This window comes from Azolla caroliniana, unplaced genomic scaffold (genome assembly GCF_043228905.1).
Source record: "Azolla caroliniana isolate FFs.n. ecotype wild unplaced genomic scaffold, voAzoCaro1.0.p SCAF_4, whole genome shotgun sequence".
Taxonomy (NCBI): Eukaryota; Viridiplantae; Streptophyta; class Polypodiopsida; order Salviniales; family Salviniaceae; genus Azolla; species Azolla caroliniana.
Window position 1 is genome coordinate 6828908 of NW_028230439.1, and position 18509 is coordinate 6847416.

General features: G+C 50.2%; 1 protein-coding gene across 2 annotated transcripts; it reads left to right on the forward strand.

The window, feature by feature from the left end:
* Positions 1–1309: 1309 nt before the first annotated feature.
* On the forward strand, positions 1310–3497 carry LOC147864991 (6-phosphogluconate dehydrogenase, decarboxylating 2-like). Of its 2 annotated transcripts, none has more exons than XM_087317676.1 (2): positions 1310–1421; positions 1763–3497. In XM_087317676.1, exon 2 carries the CDS (start codon positions 1786–1788, stop codon positions 3244–3246), a length of 1461 nt encoding a protein of 486 aa, XP_087173802.1. In that variant the 5' UTR covers positions 1310–1421; positions 1763–1785; the 3' UTR covers positions 3247–3497. The 2 variants fall into 2 exon arrangements, with proteins under 2 accessions (XP_087173802.1, XP_087173803.1); XM_087317677.1 differs by having other exon boundaries at positions 1372–1421; positions 1751–3497.
* Positions 3498–18509: the final 15012 nt, after the last annotated feature.

Genomic DNA, 18509 nt, shown 5'->3' on the forward strand with positions numbered 1-18509 from the left:
TTGTTTCTTAACTTGTAGAAACTTTGTAAGAAAATGTTTTTGGACATTTTCAAACTCTTTCCACGTAGATTTAGGGATGCTACCGCCCCATACTTCCACCCCATAGAGAAGAACCGGGGTCACCAAAGTGTCAAAAAGATATTTCTTGAGGACCCAACACTTAATATCTCGAAGATTGCATGTGTTCTCAAATGCATAATATGCTCGCTTACCCACCTCTAAGCGGCGTGTAGCACATTCATTCCATTTATGATTTGAAGGAACTTTAAGGCCAAGATATTTGAAGCTTTCCACACATTCAACTGTCTCATTGTTGTACATAATGCATGGTTTATCTCTTTTTTGACTCTTCACAAGCATAATCTTTGTTTTAGAGCTATTGACACTTAATCTAGTATGCATGCAATTTTTTTTCCAATGCCTTCATAAGCTTTTGTGCATCTCCTGAAGTATTTGCAAAAAGCACTACATCATCCACATATATAACAAAAGCATAATCACAACATTCCCAATGACAACTTCTTTAACACATTCTTCCTTTGCAAACTTGGTAACCATTTCTTCTAATTCATCAATGCATAGACCAAATAATGTTGGTGAGAGTGGGCATCCTTGCTTAACACCAATAGTGCTATTGAAAAAATCTAAAAGTCTATCTTTCATACGCACACAACATATAACCTTCTCATATATTCGGGAAATTACAAGCATATATTCACTTGGCACCTCAAGTTCTTCCATCCGCCTCCAAAGATGCTCACGAGGTACCATATCAAAAGCTTTCTTGAAGTCTACAAAGCAACAATATAAACCTTTGCCTCTAAGGCGACTTTCCTCCATTAATACTCGAAGAGTGACAAGATTATCAATGGTGCTATGGTGTTTTCGAAAACCAGTTTGTCTATAAGCTCTCTTACCATTTTTTTCTGCTCATACACTTATCTTTGATTCCATTATACATCCAAATAGTTTTGCCATTAATGAGCCAACCATGATGGTTCGATAGTTGTTTACATTATTTACATATCCGCCTTAATGTAAAGGTTTGATCCAATTTGTAGTCCAATCATATGGCATACCATGTGTGTAATGCATCATTAAACATATTGCATATCCATATATGTGCTTCCTTTCCCGTCCATTTGAGCATAGAGAGAGAGAGAGAGAGAGAGCATTCATTGCTTTAAGGGGCCCAAAAATAGAGAGAGAGAGAGACACACACACACACACACAAACACAAGGTGCATATATGTACACACACACACACACACGCATTCACTGCCTGCTTTACACACTCTTTTCTTTTCTTTTCTTTTAATTTCCTCCTGCAGATCTTTTGTCTCCCCAGTCGCGTGTATGTGTGTGTGTGCGCGCGCACTTCAGACCCATTATTCTTTCTTTCTGCTCCGAGCAAGTCTCAGGTAAGACCCTGCATCTTTCTTTGCCTGTATTTATTTGAGAGGAAGAGAGAGGTCTGATCTACATAGGATTTGAGGGAGAGAGAGAGAGAGAGAGAGAGAGGGAGAGAGATTGATCTGTGTGATCTACATGGGTTTTGATAGATAGATTGGTAGATATGTCTGATCTACATAGGATTTGATAGAAAGAGGTTGGCCTGATCTATGTAGGATTGGAGAGTGAGTGAGTGAGAGATAGATCTGCCCCCATCTAGAGAGAATTCTACAGAGAGAGGGAGAGAGAGCTGTCCAACCTGCAAAGGAATTGAAAGAGAGATTTATCAACCAATCAGTCTAATTTACAGAACATCGATTTGATCCCCCCATCATGGCTTCAGTTTCGGTTTCAAGAATTGGGCTTGTCGGCCTTGCAGTAATGGGCCAGAATCTTGCCCTAAACATAGCAGAGAAAGGCTTTCCGATCTCTGTATACAATCGATCAAGCAACAAAGTCGACGAAACAGTAGAGAGAGCGAAACAAGAAGGGAACCTACCTTTGAAGGGCTTTTATGAACCTGGAGAATTCATTGCATCAATCCAAAAGCCACGTTGTGTGATAATCCTTGTTAAAGCAGGATCCCCAGTAGATCAAACCATTGATACTCTTTCCAAGTACTTAGAGGCCGGAGATTGCATCATAGATGGTGGAAATGAATGGTATGAGAATACAGAGAGAAGAGCTGAGGCTGTGAAATCGAAAGGTCTTCTTTATCTTGGGATGGGTGTTTCCGGAGGAGAAGAAGGAGCTAGGTATGGACCTTCTCTCATGCCCGGTGGTACTATTGAAGCTTATAAATACATTGAGGATATCGTTGTGAAAATTGCTGCTCAAGTTAATGATGGGCCATGTGTTACTTATATCGGAGATGGAGGAGCGGGTAACTTTGTGAAGATGGTTCATAATGGGATAGAGTATGGAGATATGCAACTAATCGCAGAAGCTTATGATGTGCTTAAATCAGTGGGTGGATTAACAAACCAAGAACTTTCTTCGGCATTTACTGAATGGAACAAAGGGGAGTTAGAAAGCTTTTTGATTGAGATCACCTCATATATATTTTCAGTGTCTGATGATAAAGGAGATGGAGAATTGGTAGATAAAATACTGGATAAGACGGGGATGAAAGGTACTGGGAAATGGACTGTTCAACAGGCTGCAGAGCTCTCTATTGCTGCCCCCACCATAGCTGCATCTCTAGATTCAAGATTCCTAAGTGGTCTTAAAGAAGAAAGAGAATCTGCTTCCAAGGTATTTAAAGAGGCCGGATTAGGAGATATTATCTCAGCTAATAATGTGGATAAAGAACAGCTTATCAATGATGTAAGAAAAGCATTGTATGCATCCAAGATATGTAGTTATGCCCAAGGGATGAACATCATCCGAGCGAAGAGCATTGAAAAAGGTTGGAATCTCAATCTTGGAGAAATTTCTCGGATCTGGAAAGGTGGGTGTATAATCCGAGCCATATTTTTGGATAGGATTAAGAAGGCTTATGATAGGAATCCTAAGCTGGCCAGTCTTCTGGTTGATCCCGAATTTGCACATGAAATAGTGGATCGTCAAGGAGCATGGAGAAGAGTTGTTTCTCTTGCTATCAGTGTTGGTATCAGTACTCCTGGTATGAGTTCGAGTCTGGCTTATTTTGATACCTATCGCCGCTCTCGGTTGCCTGCCAATCTTCTTCAAGCTCAACGTGATTTCTTCGGAGCTCATACATATGAAAGGACCGATCAACCCGGATCTTTCCACACCGAATGGTCTAAAATCGCTAAACAATCCAAGATTTAATCGATCGTTTTTCGTCATAGTAATAAATCTGCTGGCATTTGTTGCCTAGGTATTCGTAAATAATTGAGCCTCACTGCTTAGATAAGATTTATTTTGTACTTTGAGTTTGTATCCATGATCGTGATTGTCATCCTTTTTATGTAGCAATGTGTTTTAGCCACACTAGACTGGATGCAGTTTATTATCAGATTATTAACCATACATTATTGCAATTGCTATCAATGAATATTAAGTAAGTAAACTTTGTTTTCTATCTTGTGCACTATTTTTAGTGCTGAAGCAGACTATGTGGGTGGGTGACCTTGACTCTTTTCTCATTCATAATAGCATATTTTTTTCGTATATCCATAGTTACTGCATATGTTTTACAGTAGATCAGTGCCCATTTATATCCATTAATAATCTTTTATAAGAAGGTTCTGTTCATGTTCACTTGTGAGAGGAACTTCTAATTTGTGAGTAAATTTGATTTCTGCACCTACATTGACTTGGAATAAATGTGCCTTGCCTTGCAAGTCATATATGTACCTTGCAGGCAATCAGGCCTTTTAGATTATTTTGACATAGTAAAGGTTCTCCATTCATTTGTGATTCACGAGAAATGATGTAAATGCCCATTCTTATCTTCTGGATTCAAGAATAATATTGACCGAAAACTTATTATAGAGAGGAAAGGGGAGCAAAACGGCAACGGTTCGGTTTAGGCTTAGCTGGTTTGGCCTGATCCAAGCCAAACCGGCTAAGCCTAAACCGTTTACAGGATCTCAAACCTGAGCCGAGCCGAGCCAAGCCGAGCCGGTTCACAAACCGGTTTAGGCTAAACTGGTTTGTGAGCCGGCTTGGTAACCGGCTTGTAAACCGGTTTCCAAACCGGCTTGGAAACCGGTTTAGAAACCTCCGTCTCTCTCTCTCTCTCTCCCTACCTCCCTCTCTCTCAGATGATCCCTCCCACTCTCTCTCACGTCTGTGGTCTCGACTCTCTCTCCCTCTCCCTCTCTCTCCCCTCTATGTAAATCCTCTCTCTCTCTCTCTCTCTCTCACGTCTATGGTCTCGACTCTCCCTCCCTCTCTCTCTCTCTCTCTCTCTCTCTCCCCTCTGTGTAGTCTCTCTGTCTCTCCCCTCTATGTAGTTCCTCTCTCTCTCTCTCTCTCTCTCCTTATATGTTGTCTCCCTCCCTCTCTCTCTCTCTCCTCGTTTGTGTAGTCTCTCTCTCTCTCTCTCCTTATATGTTGTCTCCCTCCCTCTGTCTCTCTCTCCTCGTCTATGTAGTTCTCCCTCCCTTACTCTCTCTCTCTCTTTCCCCTTGTTTGTTGTCTCTCTCCCCCTCTCTAAAGTTTATAAACGGTTTATCCGGCTTAGCTGGCTTGAGCCGGTTTGGCGAGGCTCAAGCCAAGCCGAGCCGAGCTCAAACCGTTAAGGCAAGTTCAAGCCTAAACCGAGCCGAGCCGAGCCGCTAAGCCGTTTTCAAGCCGGCTAAGCCAAACGGTTTAGGCTTGAGCCGAGCCGTTGCCGATCCCTAAGCAAAACCACTAAAAGAAGACACTTCAGAAAAATGAAACATAACTAGTGGAAAAAATATTTTTGTAGTTGGAAGTTTCGATCATCCACAATATTTATTGTTCACTTGTGATTCATTCAAGGCAAAAAGAGTGTGCCAACTCTCACCAACTTATAATTGAACTATCAAACTAGTATGCAATTCCCACTCTCACCAACTCTTTTTGGTCGAGGCATTGATGAATTAGAAAAAAATGGTTGCCAAGTTTGTAAAGGATGAAGGTATTGAAGTTGCCAACTCTTTTGTTGCATGCAAATGATGTGGCACTTTCGCCAAATTACTTTCGAAGATACACACAAGCTTATCATGGAATTGGAAGAGTTTTACATGCGTACTAAGTTGAGTGTCAATAGCTCTAAAATGAAGATTATGCTTGTGAGGAACCAAATATAAGGATAAACCATGCAATATGTACAATAATGAGCCATATACCTTGGCCTTGAAGGTCCGTCAAACCATAGATAGAATGAATGTGCCAACGACATTAGTTATAGTGTGACGCTTGAGGAACCAATCACACCTAGGGTGAGGGGGAAGAGTTGGTGGGGCAAGACATAAAACTGGTGTGAGAAAGTGAGATTGCGTAAGGTGATGGTGCCTTGTGTGCAAGAGTAGTATAAATGTTGGTGATCGTCAAAAAGGACTTGGATGGAGGGAGCGATGTATGTAGGGAGGCCTAACTAGTGAATTAAGGTGGCGCTAATGGAAGAGATACTACTACCAAACTCTAACAAGATGGTGTGGGTGGAGTGATTGATGGTGGTGAGAGCGATGCATACCCGTGAAGCGGAAGAGGCAGATGGTTGGACGTGGGGGGATGGCTCTTCCATCAACATCCTAGAGGTCAGTTTCTCGGGAGCTCAACCAACGATACTATGTTGGCCATGGTTATTTGGACTTGTTGCTTGTGAGATTGTTGTTGTGATTTCCGGTAGTGACGTCAGACGTGTCCATAATTGTTGCAGTAGAAGCACTTTGGGCGCCCTTGGGCATTGTGATTGGGAAGGTTGCGGCGAGCATGTAGCTGCACGTTTTGGACATCAATGTCCATGGGGGCCGCTCCCTAGTATTGGGCTCACATGTCGGTTGATGGTAGAGGGGGGTGGCGTGGTTGGGACTTGGATAGCGTACAAGATTCGATGCGTTGGATGATGAGGATGGCTTCGTTGAATGTCTTGGGATGTTGGTCTTAGGCGTGGCGGGTGATGTCATGGCGCAAAAGGTGCCTTTCAAGTACCTGAGTATCCACTTCACCGCTGCCCAATGTTCTCTTCCTGGATTACTCATGTATCAACTTACTATCCCCACAACAAAAGCTATGTCTGGTCTCGTGCAAACCATAACATACATTAGACTGCCGATGGCTGAGGCATATGGTACTTTCCTCATCTCAACCTTTTCTCTCTCCCCTCTCAGGCATTGCTTTGCATTTAACTTGCAGTTAAGCGGTAACACAAAGCCGACCTGCTTTGCTTCAGACATGTTGAATCTCTCTAGGATCTTTGTCACATACTTCTATTGGGAGAACCACAACACCTTCTTAGTTCTATCTTGAACTATGTGCATCCCCAAGATCTGTTTAGCCGGTCCAAGATCTTTCATGGCAAACAATTTGCCTAGAGCTTTCTTGAAGCTTCCGATCTTCCTTGCATCTTGACTGACTATCAACATGTCATCTACATATAATAAGAGAATCAAGAAATCACCTTCTTCGCACCTTTTGACGAACACACAATGATCAACCTGTGTTTTCTGGAACCGATGTTCCGTCATGAAGGATTCAAACTTCTTGTATCATTGGTGTGGAGCTTGTTTCAGGCCATACAAGCTTTTCTTCAATCGACACACTAGGTTCTCTTTCCCTTTCTCCTCAAAACCTTCGGGTTGTTGCATGTAGATCTCTTCATCCAGATCCCCATGCAAGAATGTTGTCTTGACCTCCAACTGTTCGATCTCTAGGTCCATGTTGGCAGCTATGCTCAGAATAGTTCGGATGGATGTCATCTTCGCGACTGATGCGAAAATCTCGTAGAATTCTACACCCTTTTTATGTTGGAACCCCTTCACCACTATGTCAGCTTTATACCTAGGCGCGTTGTCGACTTTTCCAGTCTTCACCTTATAGACCCATTTGTTCTTGAGTGCTCTATTACCTTTTGGTAATTCTACCAGGTCGTAGGTGTAGTTTTCGTGCAAGGAGTCCATCTCATCATGCATTGCACTCAACCATTTTTCTTTGTGCTCATCGGCAATGACTTCATCATAGAACTCATGTTCACCTTCATCAGTCAAGAGGATGTATTGACTGACATATGTTGTCGGTGCTCTCCTTTCTCTAAGTGGGTATCTCCTTCCACTCGTTGTCGGCTTCAGTTTGGATGTCTCTACCGACTGTACTCTCAGCTCGGGTTCATATGTGTTGATCGGTCGTCAAGGATTTGTTGATTCTGAATCTTAGTCTTCGATCGACTTCCATAGATCTGCTGACTCCGACTCATCTGTATTTGTCGGTTGCTCCGAGTCCACTGACTTGGATTCGGCAATGCCGACTAGCTGTCTCCGACTAGATTGTGTCGGTTCACTTGGCCTTAAATCGATGGTCGTGGGAGTTGATTGGGACGTCGATTCCGACTTCTATTGCTTCCAGTCCTCAATCGTCTTATCTTCCAAGAAGACTACACCCCGACCTCTCACTACTTTCTTATCGACTAAGTCCCATAGCATGTAGCCGAACTCATCTTTAGAGTATCCCATGAATATGCATGGCTTCGACTTACTGTCCAGCTTCGACCTCTGATTGTTATCCGTTCCTTTGGAAACACCTTCGATGAGCCCACAGGCTGTCGGTGTCAAGGGATCGTGTTATGTGGAAGCTTCTTCTACACGGGGAAAAAGAGAGGAGAACAAGGATCGTACACGGGCTACAACCCGTTAAGTATGAACGTAGCCCAATTTATGAGTACGGGGAGAATACACATATAGAAGTTTAGAAAAACGTAACTTATATTCAATGATAAGCGCACCGTGATTACAGTACTCGGCCTCAGCTTGGAAACAATACATACAGAGCTTGCTCCTATGATATTACTCTCGCTCAGAATAATCTAGGTATCCCCCCTTGGGGTATGCATAACTCAGGTTATATAGTTTTTCCCTTCAGACAGAGCCGAGCCATCGACTGATTGTGAGGGCTAAAACACGGCTATTTCTAGTCTTACCTATTTCCTCACCTACTCTTCTACCTAACGGCGAGTTTACATAATATATTTATATTTCTGGCCTATGGACAACACCTGGCACGCCCATGGGACAGGACTTTGTCCGTCGGACCACGGTTCACCATGGATTTGGCAAAACAACACAAATTACAAAAATTGCCCATTCCTACGAGGGCTTATAGGCTGGTTTTATTCCTCTTCCAATATGCCGAGGATATCCTCGGGGGCGTGGGGTTGGTCTAGCTGCTCGGAAGGTGGGGTTGGTGATGGAGGTTGTGTTGTCAAGTCGGGGATGGTTGTGCCGTCATGTGTGCCCTCCTTTGTTGGGACCGGTTCAGGCAGGGTCGGGCTTATAGTTTGTGGCTCCGGTGGGATGTGGAGGTTTGTAGGGGCAGGTTTCTCCGGTCTAGCTACCGTGGTGGGTGGCTCGGGTCCTTGCTCGTTGGTTGTGGGAGCTCTGTTAATCCCGGTAGCCAGTCGTTCTTCCTCATATGCTTCGGCTTCTAAGCGAAACACCATTAGATCGTCGTTGAATTCCTCTAAGAGTTGCTTGATGGCCGCGGTGTGGGATGTTGCCAAGGTATGATATTCCTCAGTTAAGTCTTCACGGAGGGTTTGGATGCTGGTGTCATCCATCTTGTAAAACCCTCGGCCCTCCTTCCGTCGGTTCTCGGCATCCGCGCGTAGTATGTGTAGGTCCGCGGCTTGGGCTGACCACCCGTGCCAGACATGGTCAAGTGTGTCTTTGATCTTTGTGGTGAATTGCTGGCGATACTTGTTGATTAGGATCTTGATTTTAGTATCGTCCATGTTGATGCTAGCGCGGTGAACTTCCATTGCCTCCCTTGCGGCCTTGGCTTCTGCTTGGCTTTTGCGGACGAGGAGTGCTAAAGTAGCTTGATTATCTTTTGCTTTTTCGGTGATGAGCGTGATTGTCTGCTCATAGCGTGTGGTGAGTTGAGCTACAGTTTCGTCCATGTCCTGTCGCCAAGCATCCCGATGTTGTTCTCTAGCGGCGATGTGCTCGGTTTGCAACTGGTGATACGCATCGAAAATTTTGCCCGTTGCTCTTCTGAGATCCTCCACTTTTGCATATGTTCGTTGGCCATGTCTTGTAAGGCTCTTTGACGACGTCATGATTCCTGGTTGTCTGCGAAGAGCTCTTGTTCCCGTTGGCTATTCCGTTCGGCTTCTTTGATGAAACGTTCTTTGGCCTCAGTGATAGAGACCTGAAGGGTCATCATGTCGTAATTCCGTGCTCGGCCACCACCGAGGAACAGGATCGATTCACAGAAAACGGGAAGTACAAGAATGCACGAAAAACAATAGAGAGAAGGGTACACTGGATGTTTTACGTGGAAAACCCTAAATGGGAAAAACCACGGGAGTGCAAGACTCCAACTATCACTATGCGCGGGAATGTACAATGGCGAGCTGCAAGGCGACGACCTTGAGCTCGTTGTCCTCGCCACAGGCGGCGGTATTACACAGAGGCGTCGACCTCTTCCTTCCTCTTCGTTCTCTCACTCTCTCTCGGCTGCTCTCACTTGCTTCCTCTTAGTGGAAAACAGAAAAATGAGCAACAACAACAAAACTGTTTGCCCTAAGTCATATTTATACACATATGACTTTCGGGCTATTTACAAATATAGCCTCAAGGGCCCTTGGCAAACATATTCACAGATATGTCCCCGCATCCGGATCTCTCTCCGGGTACATACGTCATCCGGCTCCGTAACCGGGGTCTTCAGCATCCGGCTCCGTAACCGGGTACTCTTCATCCGGCTTCATGCCGGGTACTCTTCATCATACGGTTCCGTAACAGCCTCCGGGCTTGCCGTCATTCATCTCCGGACATCCCATCCGGAGGGACCGAAATCCCAACAAACTCCCCCTTCACTTCGGCATGGGATGTCTCTCTAACCCGATCCTCTTCCGGCATGCTTCCAGCTTGTCGGGTGTGAGCACCTTGGTCAGCATATCCGACCCGTTCTCGTCCGTGTGGATCTTCGTCAGCACGAACTCCTTGTCTTCTATTCTTTCCCGGATCCAGTGGTATCTACGCTGGATGTGTTTCGTCCGGGAATGGTAGGCCGCGTTCTTCGCAAGGTGGATGGCACTCAGACTATCGCAGTAGAGTCGGTACTCCTCCTGCCGGATACCGAGCTCTCTAATGAGGTCCTTCATCCATATTATTTCCTTGCCGGCTTCAACAGCCGCCATGTACTCCGCCTCCGTGGTTGACAACGCAACCGTCTTCTGCAGCCTCGACTGCCACGAAACAGCTCCACCTGCATACGTCATCACATACCCTGTTGTGGACCGGCTGGTATCTGCATCAGCCGACATATCCGAATCGGTAAAGCCGTCGAATTCGGGCTTACCGGAGCCGAATCGGAGGCACACGTTTGCCGTGCCCTTCAGGTATCGGAGTATCCACTTGACCGCGTTCCAGTGCTCTTTGCCGGGATTGCTCATGTACCGGCTCACCACTCCAACTGCATATCCTATGTCCGGTCTTGTACACACCATTGCGTACATCAAGCTTCCGACGGCAGAGGCATATGGTACTTTCATCATGTCCTCCTTCTCAGCCTTTGTCTTGGGGCTTTGCTTGCTGGACAACTTGCAGTTTCCCGGGAGGGTTGACCCGACCGGTCTTGCTTCCGACATGTTGAACCGGTGAAGCACCTTTGTCACGTACTTCTCCTGTGACAGCCACAACTGCTTCTTCTTCCGGTCCCGGATGATGTGCATCCCTAGTATTTGCCTCGCCGGACCCAGGTCCTTCATTGAGAAGGTTCGGTGAAGCGCTTTCTTCAGCGTCCGTATCTTGACCTGGTCCCGTCCGACGATCAACATGTCGTCCACGTACAGGAGGAGTATTAGAGAGTCTCCTCCTTCGAACTTCTTCACAAACACGCAGTGATCAGACTGCGTTTTGTGGTACCCTTCGTCGGTCATGAAGGAGTCGAACTTCTGGTACCATTGCCGGGGAGCCTGCTTCAGTCCGTAAAGGCTCTTCTTCAACCGGCATACCAGGTGCTCCTTCCCTTTCTTCTCGAATCCTTCCGGTTGCTGCATGTAGATCTCTTCTTCGAGGTCACCGTGAAGGAATGCCGTCTTCACGTCCATTTGTTCTACCTCGAGGTCCATGCTTGCCGCTATGCTCAGCACCGTCCGGATGGAGGTCATCTTCACTACCGGGGCGAATATCTCGTCGAAGTCGACGCCCTTCTTCTGCTGAAACCCCTTCACCACGATCCTGGCTTTGTATCTCGGGGGGTTTCCGGCATCTCCCGGTTTCAGCTTGAACACCCACTTGTTTCGAAGTGCCCGCTTTCCTTTCGGCAACTCCACAAGTTCATATGTGTGGTTCTCATGCAGGGAATCCATCTCGTCCTGCATGGCACTCAACCACCTGCGGCTTTGGGTGTCATGCTTTGCTTCTTCAAAGCTCTCCGGCTCCCCTTCGTCGGTTAGCAGCAAGTGCTCTGGTTCCGGAAATCTCCGGGGGGCCCTTCTCTCTCTTAGAGGATATCTCCGTTCCGGAGCTTCGGTAACCGGTTCTTCCGATTCTTCTTCATCCGAATCCATTTCGGGATCGGGGCCGGTTCCGGTATCATTTTCATCTTCTTCGGCCGGTTCTGTTTCTTCATAGTCTTCGGCCGGATCCTCGAGTGTTAACCGGTCCCTTGCCGGTCGGGACTGCTCCTCGTAGAGTTGATCCTCACCGGTCGACTTGGAGCTCTTCATCTTCTTCTCCGACTCCCAGTCGGCGAGTGTCTTGTCCTCCATGAAGATGATGTCTCGACTCCTGAATATCTTCTTGTCGACCGGGTCCCATACTCGGTAGCCGAACTCGTCGTCGCCGTAACCGAGGAATATGCATGGCCGGGTCTTTGGATCTAGCTTTCCTCTCCGGTCCTTTGCCACATGCACGTATGCGAGACACCCGAACACCTTCAGATGCCGGTAGGACACTTCCTTACCGGTCCACACTTTCTGCGGCGTGTCTCCGTCCAAAGGTACTGAGGGTGATCTGTTTATCACGTATGTCGCCGTCGACATTGCCTCAGCCCAAAACCCCTTGGGTAATTTCGCATGCGCCAGCATACTCCGGACCCTCTCCATTATGGTCCGGTTCATCCTCTCGGCCAGCCCGTTCAGTTCCGGCGTCTTCGGCACAGTAAACTCGAGCCGGATTCCCTTCGAGCGACAGTACTCCTGGAACTGCCCCCGGTATTCCCCTCCGTTATCCGCTCGTATCGCTTTCAGCTTCTTGCCGGATTCTCTTTCCACTCTCGCGTGGAGTTCTTTGAAGACGGACAACACTTGGTCCTTTGTCCTCAACGGCGCCGTCCACAGCTTCCGGCTGTGATCATCAATGAAAGTCACGAAGTACTGGGCTCCGCCATGTGACTTCGTTTCTACCTGACACACATCAGTGTGCACCAACTCCAATGGTGCGCTACGTCTCGTCGGTGGCCTTGAGTGGAAGGAGGTTCGGTTCTGCTTACCGGCCAGGCAATCGGTGCACTTCTCCAGATGCACATGCTTCACTGGAATGAGGTTGTCTTCTGCAAGCCTCTTCATCCCCTTCTCGCTCATGTGGCACAGTCTCTTGTGCCACAGCTCACCGGCAGTGTCGGCTGCCACGTTCAGCTCCTCCGGACATAGCCGGGAATTCATCAGGTACAGGGTGTTGACCTTCCGGGCCCGAGCCACTATCAGGCTCCCCTTGCTGAACTTCATGACACCGTTCCGGATGCTACCCGTGTAGCCTTCATCATCTAGCCTCCCGGCCGAGATCAGGTTCAATCGGACCTCCGGAACGTGTCGCACATCCTTCAACAGCATCTTGCATCCGGTTGATGTCAACAGCCACACGTCTCCTATGCCGGCAATCCGGCATGTGCCTTCATTTCCCATCCGGACACAGCCGTGCTCACCGGCTGTGTAGGATGAGAAGTATTTCTTCTCCGGGGTCAGGTGGAACGACGCTCCGGAATCGACCACCCAGGTCATCTCTATACCGGCAAGGTTCAGCTCCCTCTCTTCGGTAATAAGCATTATCTCTTCTTCACTTGCCGCGAGTGCCGTCGTTCCTTTCCGGTCCTGCCCTCGCCGATCCGGACCTCTCCGGTCCGTGGCTCCCCGGTATGCACCGTTTCTCTCCAGTGACTTCTTCGAATCGGTGTCGTCGGCTCCGTTGTCCTTTCGGTAATGCCGACAATTCTTCCGGAAGTGCCCCGGCTTCCCACAGTGGAAGCATGTTGGCCTTCCTCTTGACTGCGACCGGGTCCCCGACTTCTCCCGTCTTTGCGGACTCCGGTTCCATTGTCTTCCCCGATCCGATTCGGTAAGCAGCATCTTCTGATCAGAAACCGGTTCTTTATCTCTCCTACGCGCTTCTTCGTTCAAAATACTTGTCTTTACCGTTTGTAGGGACAAGTTATCTTCGGTGCAGGAGGTGCTGAGAGTCACCACCAAGTTCTCCCAGCTGTCCGGCAATGTACACATCAGGATGATGGCTTGCATTGCATCCTCCAACGGGAACTTGATCGCCGCAAGCTGGTTCACGAATCCCATGAACGTGCTTACGTTGTCGAGGTATTACGCAAGTGCGTGTGGAAACGAGGCGGGACCGCGGGGGCCTCGAACCAAAGAGCAAGCGAGGGAGGAGAAAGAGGGAGAACCGGCTACGCTGGACCGGGGATACACAGGGACACGGCCCTTTAGCACGGAGAACGCGAACAGACACCGGCACAGACAGATGCGAATGACTAAATATGTATATTAAGAAAAATGGCTAGCACGACTACAACCCCCGATGGGGCACAGGTTGGTCGCAACCGAACAGGCCGGCGAACAGATGCCGATGCCTGTTCGCTTCAACGCACAAAGGGGGGGGTAGTAGGTCGGAGGTGCTGCCGGAAGCACTCGGGCGTTCCTCGAAACAGCGCGAGCCTCCTCGGAACTCTGCACAGAAAGCTATGGAGCTCAAGAAGGAAGGAAACAGAGAGTGAAGCGTCCAGAAACGGTCCGACAGCACTTCCTCCTCTCTGCGCGATCCCCCTTTTTACAGCTCTTTCCTGTTCCTTATATATATCGACGAGCAGGCCGTCATGTCAGCTTTATCCCCTGTCCCTTTCGAACAGGGATCCGCTCCGTTCTTCACTCATACGCGTAGTTACGCCGCCGACTCGTGCCGTCCCTTAGCTCGCGCGCGCGACCGAAAAGACTGTTCGCGCGGTCTTTGTCTCCACTCGTGTTAGGGCCCGTTCCTGCCGAATATCCTCCTAACTCGCTTCTATGTTCGACTTGGAGCGTGCGCGCGTGAGGAACCGGTTCCCACGCCTTGGTCTGCCGATTCCGCTTATGGACGGTTTTCTTCACGACATCCGCCCCCACCTAACCGCGCATCCTCCGGTATGCGCCAAGAAAGTTGGGACGGAGAAAACTGGCCCGTCTTCATTCCTCGCCCGTCGGTTCTTCCTCGTTTTCGGATCGTTCGTCACTGCTGACCAGGAGAGCCGGGTCTGGCTCGTCGTCGTGTCGCTTCTTGAACGCCTTGATCCGCTTCCCTGCAACCGGTATCGCCATTCTCGTGCCGTCGAGTTCCGCCAGGTGATATGTCCCGTTGTCATTGGCGCTCCGTACCACGTAAGGCCCGAACCACCTTCGTGCGAACTTCCGTGTAGCTCGGTGCTGGTTGTCGAGGCTGCTGTCGTAGACGAGCACCCAGTCACCTTCTTCGATTTTCTTCGGTCGGAGCCGGTGCGTTCGGTCGAACCTGGCTTTGTTCTTTTTCGTCGCCACCCGGAGCTTCTCCGCAGCCAGTCCCACGTCCTCCGGTCTCCGCTCGAGCTGTCGTATGCGCGCGGCCAACAACTCCTCCCGGCTCATCTCGTCCCTCCAGTCGACCGTTGCCCACGAGGAGATAGCCCGTTCTATCGGCATGATCGGCTTCTGGCCGAACATGAGCTCCGTCGGCATGTACCCGGTTACCGAACTGTGCGTGGTCCGGTCTGCCCACAAAGCATAAGGTAGCAGCCGCGGCCAGTCACCGACTCGGCCTCCGCATGCCCGAACCAACGCCTTGACGATCGGTCCGTGTCCGCGCTCCACCTTTCCATTCGCCTCCGGATTGTACGCAGTGGTGAGCGAGAGCTTGACTCCCAGCCGGCCGAACAGCTCCGCGGCTTCTTCGGCGTCCAACTCCCCTCGGTCAGCCACGATCTTCCCGACGCACCCGTACCGGCATATCACGTCCTCGATTAGGAACCGGCATACGGCCGCGGTCGTTTTGTTCGGAAGGGCCCGGCCTTCCACCTGGTTCGTCAGATCCTCCCGCGCTAGGACCAGGTACCGCATGTGTCCTACCCCCATTGGCATCGTCACCAGATCTACCATCCATTTGAAGTGGATGGTCGGAGGGTACGTGGGGTGAAGCTCGTCCCAATGTCGGACTATGGAGTGCATCTGACAGCTCTCGCAAGTTGCCACGAACCGATGCACGTCCCGGTACTGCCCCGGCCACCAATACTTCCCCTTCAGTTTCTCAAACGTAGCCCATGTTCCACGGTGTCCAGCCCAAGGGCTGTCGTGGTAGGCCGTCAGCAGCTCCTCCTGTTCTTCCTTCATCGCCACCACCCGGAGCGGAGCGCCGTCCTTCTTCTTCGGGTGCTTCCATAGATAGCCATCCCGGAGAAAGAACCGGTACGCTTTCTTCCGGATCCGGTTGGCCTCGTCCTTCGTCCATGACGCATCGGGCGTCATTGTCTTCAAAAACCCACCGATCTGCAGCCACTCCCCGTCGTACTTGCTCGCGTCGAAGTCGTTAAGCGCCGGAGTGCTTGTTCCGTCGGTTGTTACATACGCAGTCTCGAAGAAGTCCACGCCGACGTCTTCGTCCTCCGAAACCATGCCGCCCTCGTCATCGAATCTCGCCCTTGAAAGCATGTCGGCCATGGCGTTGTCTTTCCCGGAAATGTGTCGTATTTCCGGGTCCAGGGACTTGATGTACGCTATCCACCTGAGCATTGCCAGGTCCGGCGTCGCGCATCCGGAAATCATGCCGAGAATCGGCATGCAATCCGTCTCTATGATTACCTCTGTCCCGATCAGATAGTCCTTGTCGGCCTTCACCGCCGAAACGATACCCCAGAGTTCGCGTTTAACCTGGGCGTATCCTCGTTGCCGTTCGCTGAGGACCTTCGCGCCGAATCGGATCGGAAACCGATTGCCGTCCTCGTCTTCTTGGTTGACGACCCACCCGATTCCGGTCGGACTCGTGTCAACCGTTATGTACACTGGGGTGCCCTTCCTGTAGACGGCCTTTCGGAGCGCCGGTGCTGCCGAAAGAGCCTCCTTCAGCTTCCGGACCGACTCCGTGTGCTTGTCTAGCCATTCGAATCTTCGCCCTTTCTTCAATAATCCGTACAGCGGCTCCGCGACGTGCGCGTAATGCGGGATCCATATGTGGTAGAAGGCGCATGCCCCCAAGAATCTTCGTACTTCCGTGACCGAGCTGCAATCAGGCTTCATCGCGGAGATGGCTTCTATCTTTGCCGGAGACGGTCTCCGGCCATATGGTCCACATAAATGTCCGACCACCATGATTTCCGACTGCCCGAAGGCTGACTTCTCCCCCGAGAAGGTGAGCCTCGCATCCTCTAGCCTTTGCAGCACCTTCTCGCAGTCGTCGATGTGCGTTACCACGAATCGCCGGCATCCGTCCGGCCCGATCGTCTCGTCCTTCTCTTCTACCGGGCATCCCTTGATCGGGATGTCGTCTAGAAACGGCATGGTGATGTCCGGGATGCAGTCCCTCAGCACCTTGTTCATTGCATTCACCATGTGCGCCACCGAGTTGGTCCCTCCTTGCGGCAGCGTACACATCCGCACTAGGCCGAGGGGAGTTCGCATCGTCGTAATGTCTCTGCTCTCCACGGCTAGCTGGAACTGGTCGTACCCTGAATATAGATCACCGACCGAGTAAATCGACCTTCCGGCGAAGGCCTCCGCGAACTCATCTATGGTCGGTCCGATCCCTGCGTTCCGAATGGTCACCCTATTGACCGGTTGTAGGTCCTGAATGAAGCGCAATGATCCGTTTTTCTTTGGTATGGTAAACCACCGGTTCGAGTACGGGGCGCTCGACGGCTCGAGAATGCCCATATCAACTTTCTGCTTCAACAGCTCCATCAACTTCGGGATGTGAGCTCTCGGAACCGGAATTGGCTTGAGATTCCACGGTACATGCGGTACCGTGAATATCACCATCGGCTCTACGATCGTCGGGTCTACGCACCCGATTTCCTCCGGTGAGAATGTGAAGGCTTTCCCGCGCCTTCCGAGCATCCTCCGAAACCGGTCTTCCTCCACCGGCAGTAGGAACCCGCCCCCACCGATCTTCAGCTCGCGGAGCGTCTCGTTGGTGAAGGTGTGTCCTATGCAGGCCGGATCCCGTAAGCTGGGGTCCGATGCAACCCCTTTGATTCGGGATTCGCTGCCCTCCGGTAGGGGCGCCGCAACTGGCCTCACCTTCCGGTCCACAGTCTTGTACTTGGTGCTAACTCGGGCCGTCCGTTCCGACTCGAGCCCTCGACCGAAGTCCGCGATGACTTCGTACATTTCTTCTGAACATACCGGTATCGCCCGGTCCTCGATAAGGTCTTCTTCGACTACCCTCCCCAGCATCCCCAAGGTGTCGTCGAAGGAGACCGCCTCCACGGCTCCGTTGATTTCTTCGTCAGGGCCGAGAACTCCGCACGCCCGAAGTCTCCCCTCCGTCTTTGTTTTCTCTCGGCCGGCGATGCCGACCAACGTACATGCTCCGCTGTCGGAGAAGCAAAATTTCCTACCTATTGTACACGGTTTTATCGTACAGATGTGGGGTTTTCCCGGAGCATCCGGACTGTCGCGGCCCCACGCCTTGGCAGTCCTCTCTAAAAATCCTCTCGGTTTTCGGAACCGAGGGAGTCGCGGTTACGTTCGTGGTTCGGCCGTACCGTCAGAAACTGGACCGAATGGCGCCCGTCTTGGCTTTTGACCCTCGCGTAGGCCGAACCGTTGTCCAGCACCTTGGTCTCCATCCGCGCCGCCGTGATGTACGGCTCTCCCAGTATGACCGGATGCGAAGATGTCTCCTGCACGAAGAAGTGCTGGTCAATCTCGACGTCGCCGATCTTGACTCGCACATTCGGACAGGCCCCGTGCAGCTCCTCGGTGGCGCGCGTTGCCGCCCTTATTTTCCACCCGTGCTTGGTGTTGATCGGCCATTTGCCCTTCTTATAGAAGTCCATGGACATCAAGTTGATCTCCGATCCGTGGTCCACCAAAGCTATCACCGGTTCCTGGACATCGCCGATCTTCACCGGGGTTTCCGTGGTCGCTCGGGCCCAGTGTGGTCTCGAATAGTGGCTTTCCGCCCACTCGTCTCCCAGCGCCATGTCGTCTAGGTGCGTCGTCCGCACTTCCA

Bases quoted from the DNA above. Each gene is read 5' to 3' on its own strand.
- LOC147864991 (XM_087317676.1), top strand. From the start codon at position 1,786: ATGGCTTCAGTTTCGGTTTCAAGAATTGGGCTTGTCGGCCTTGCAGTA.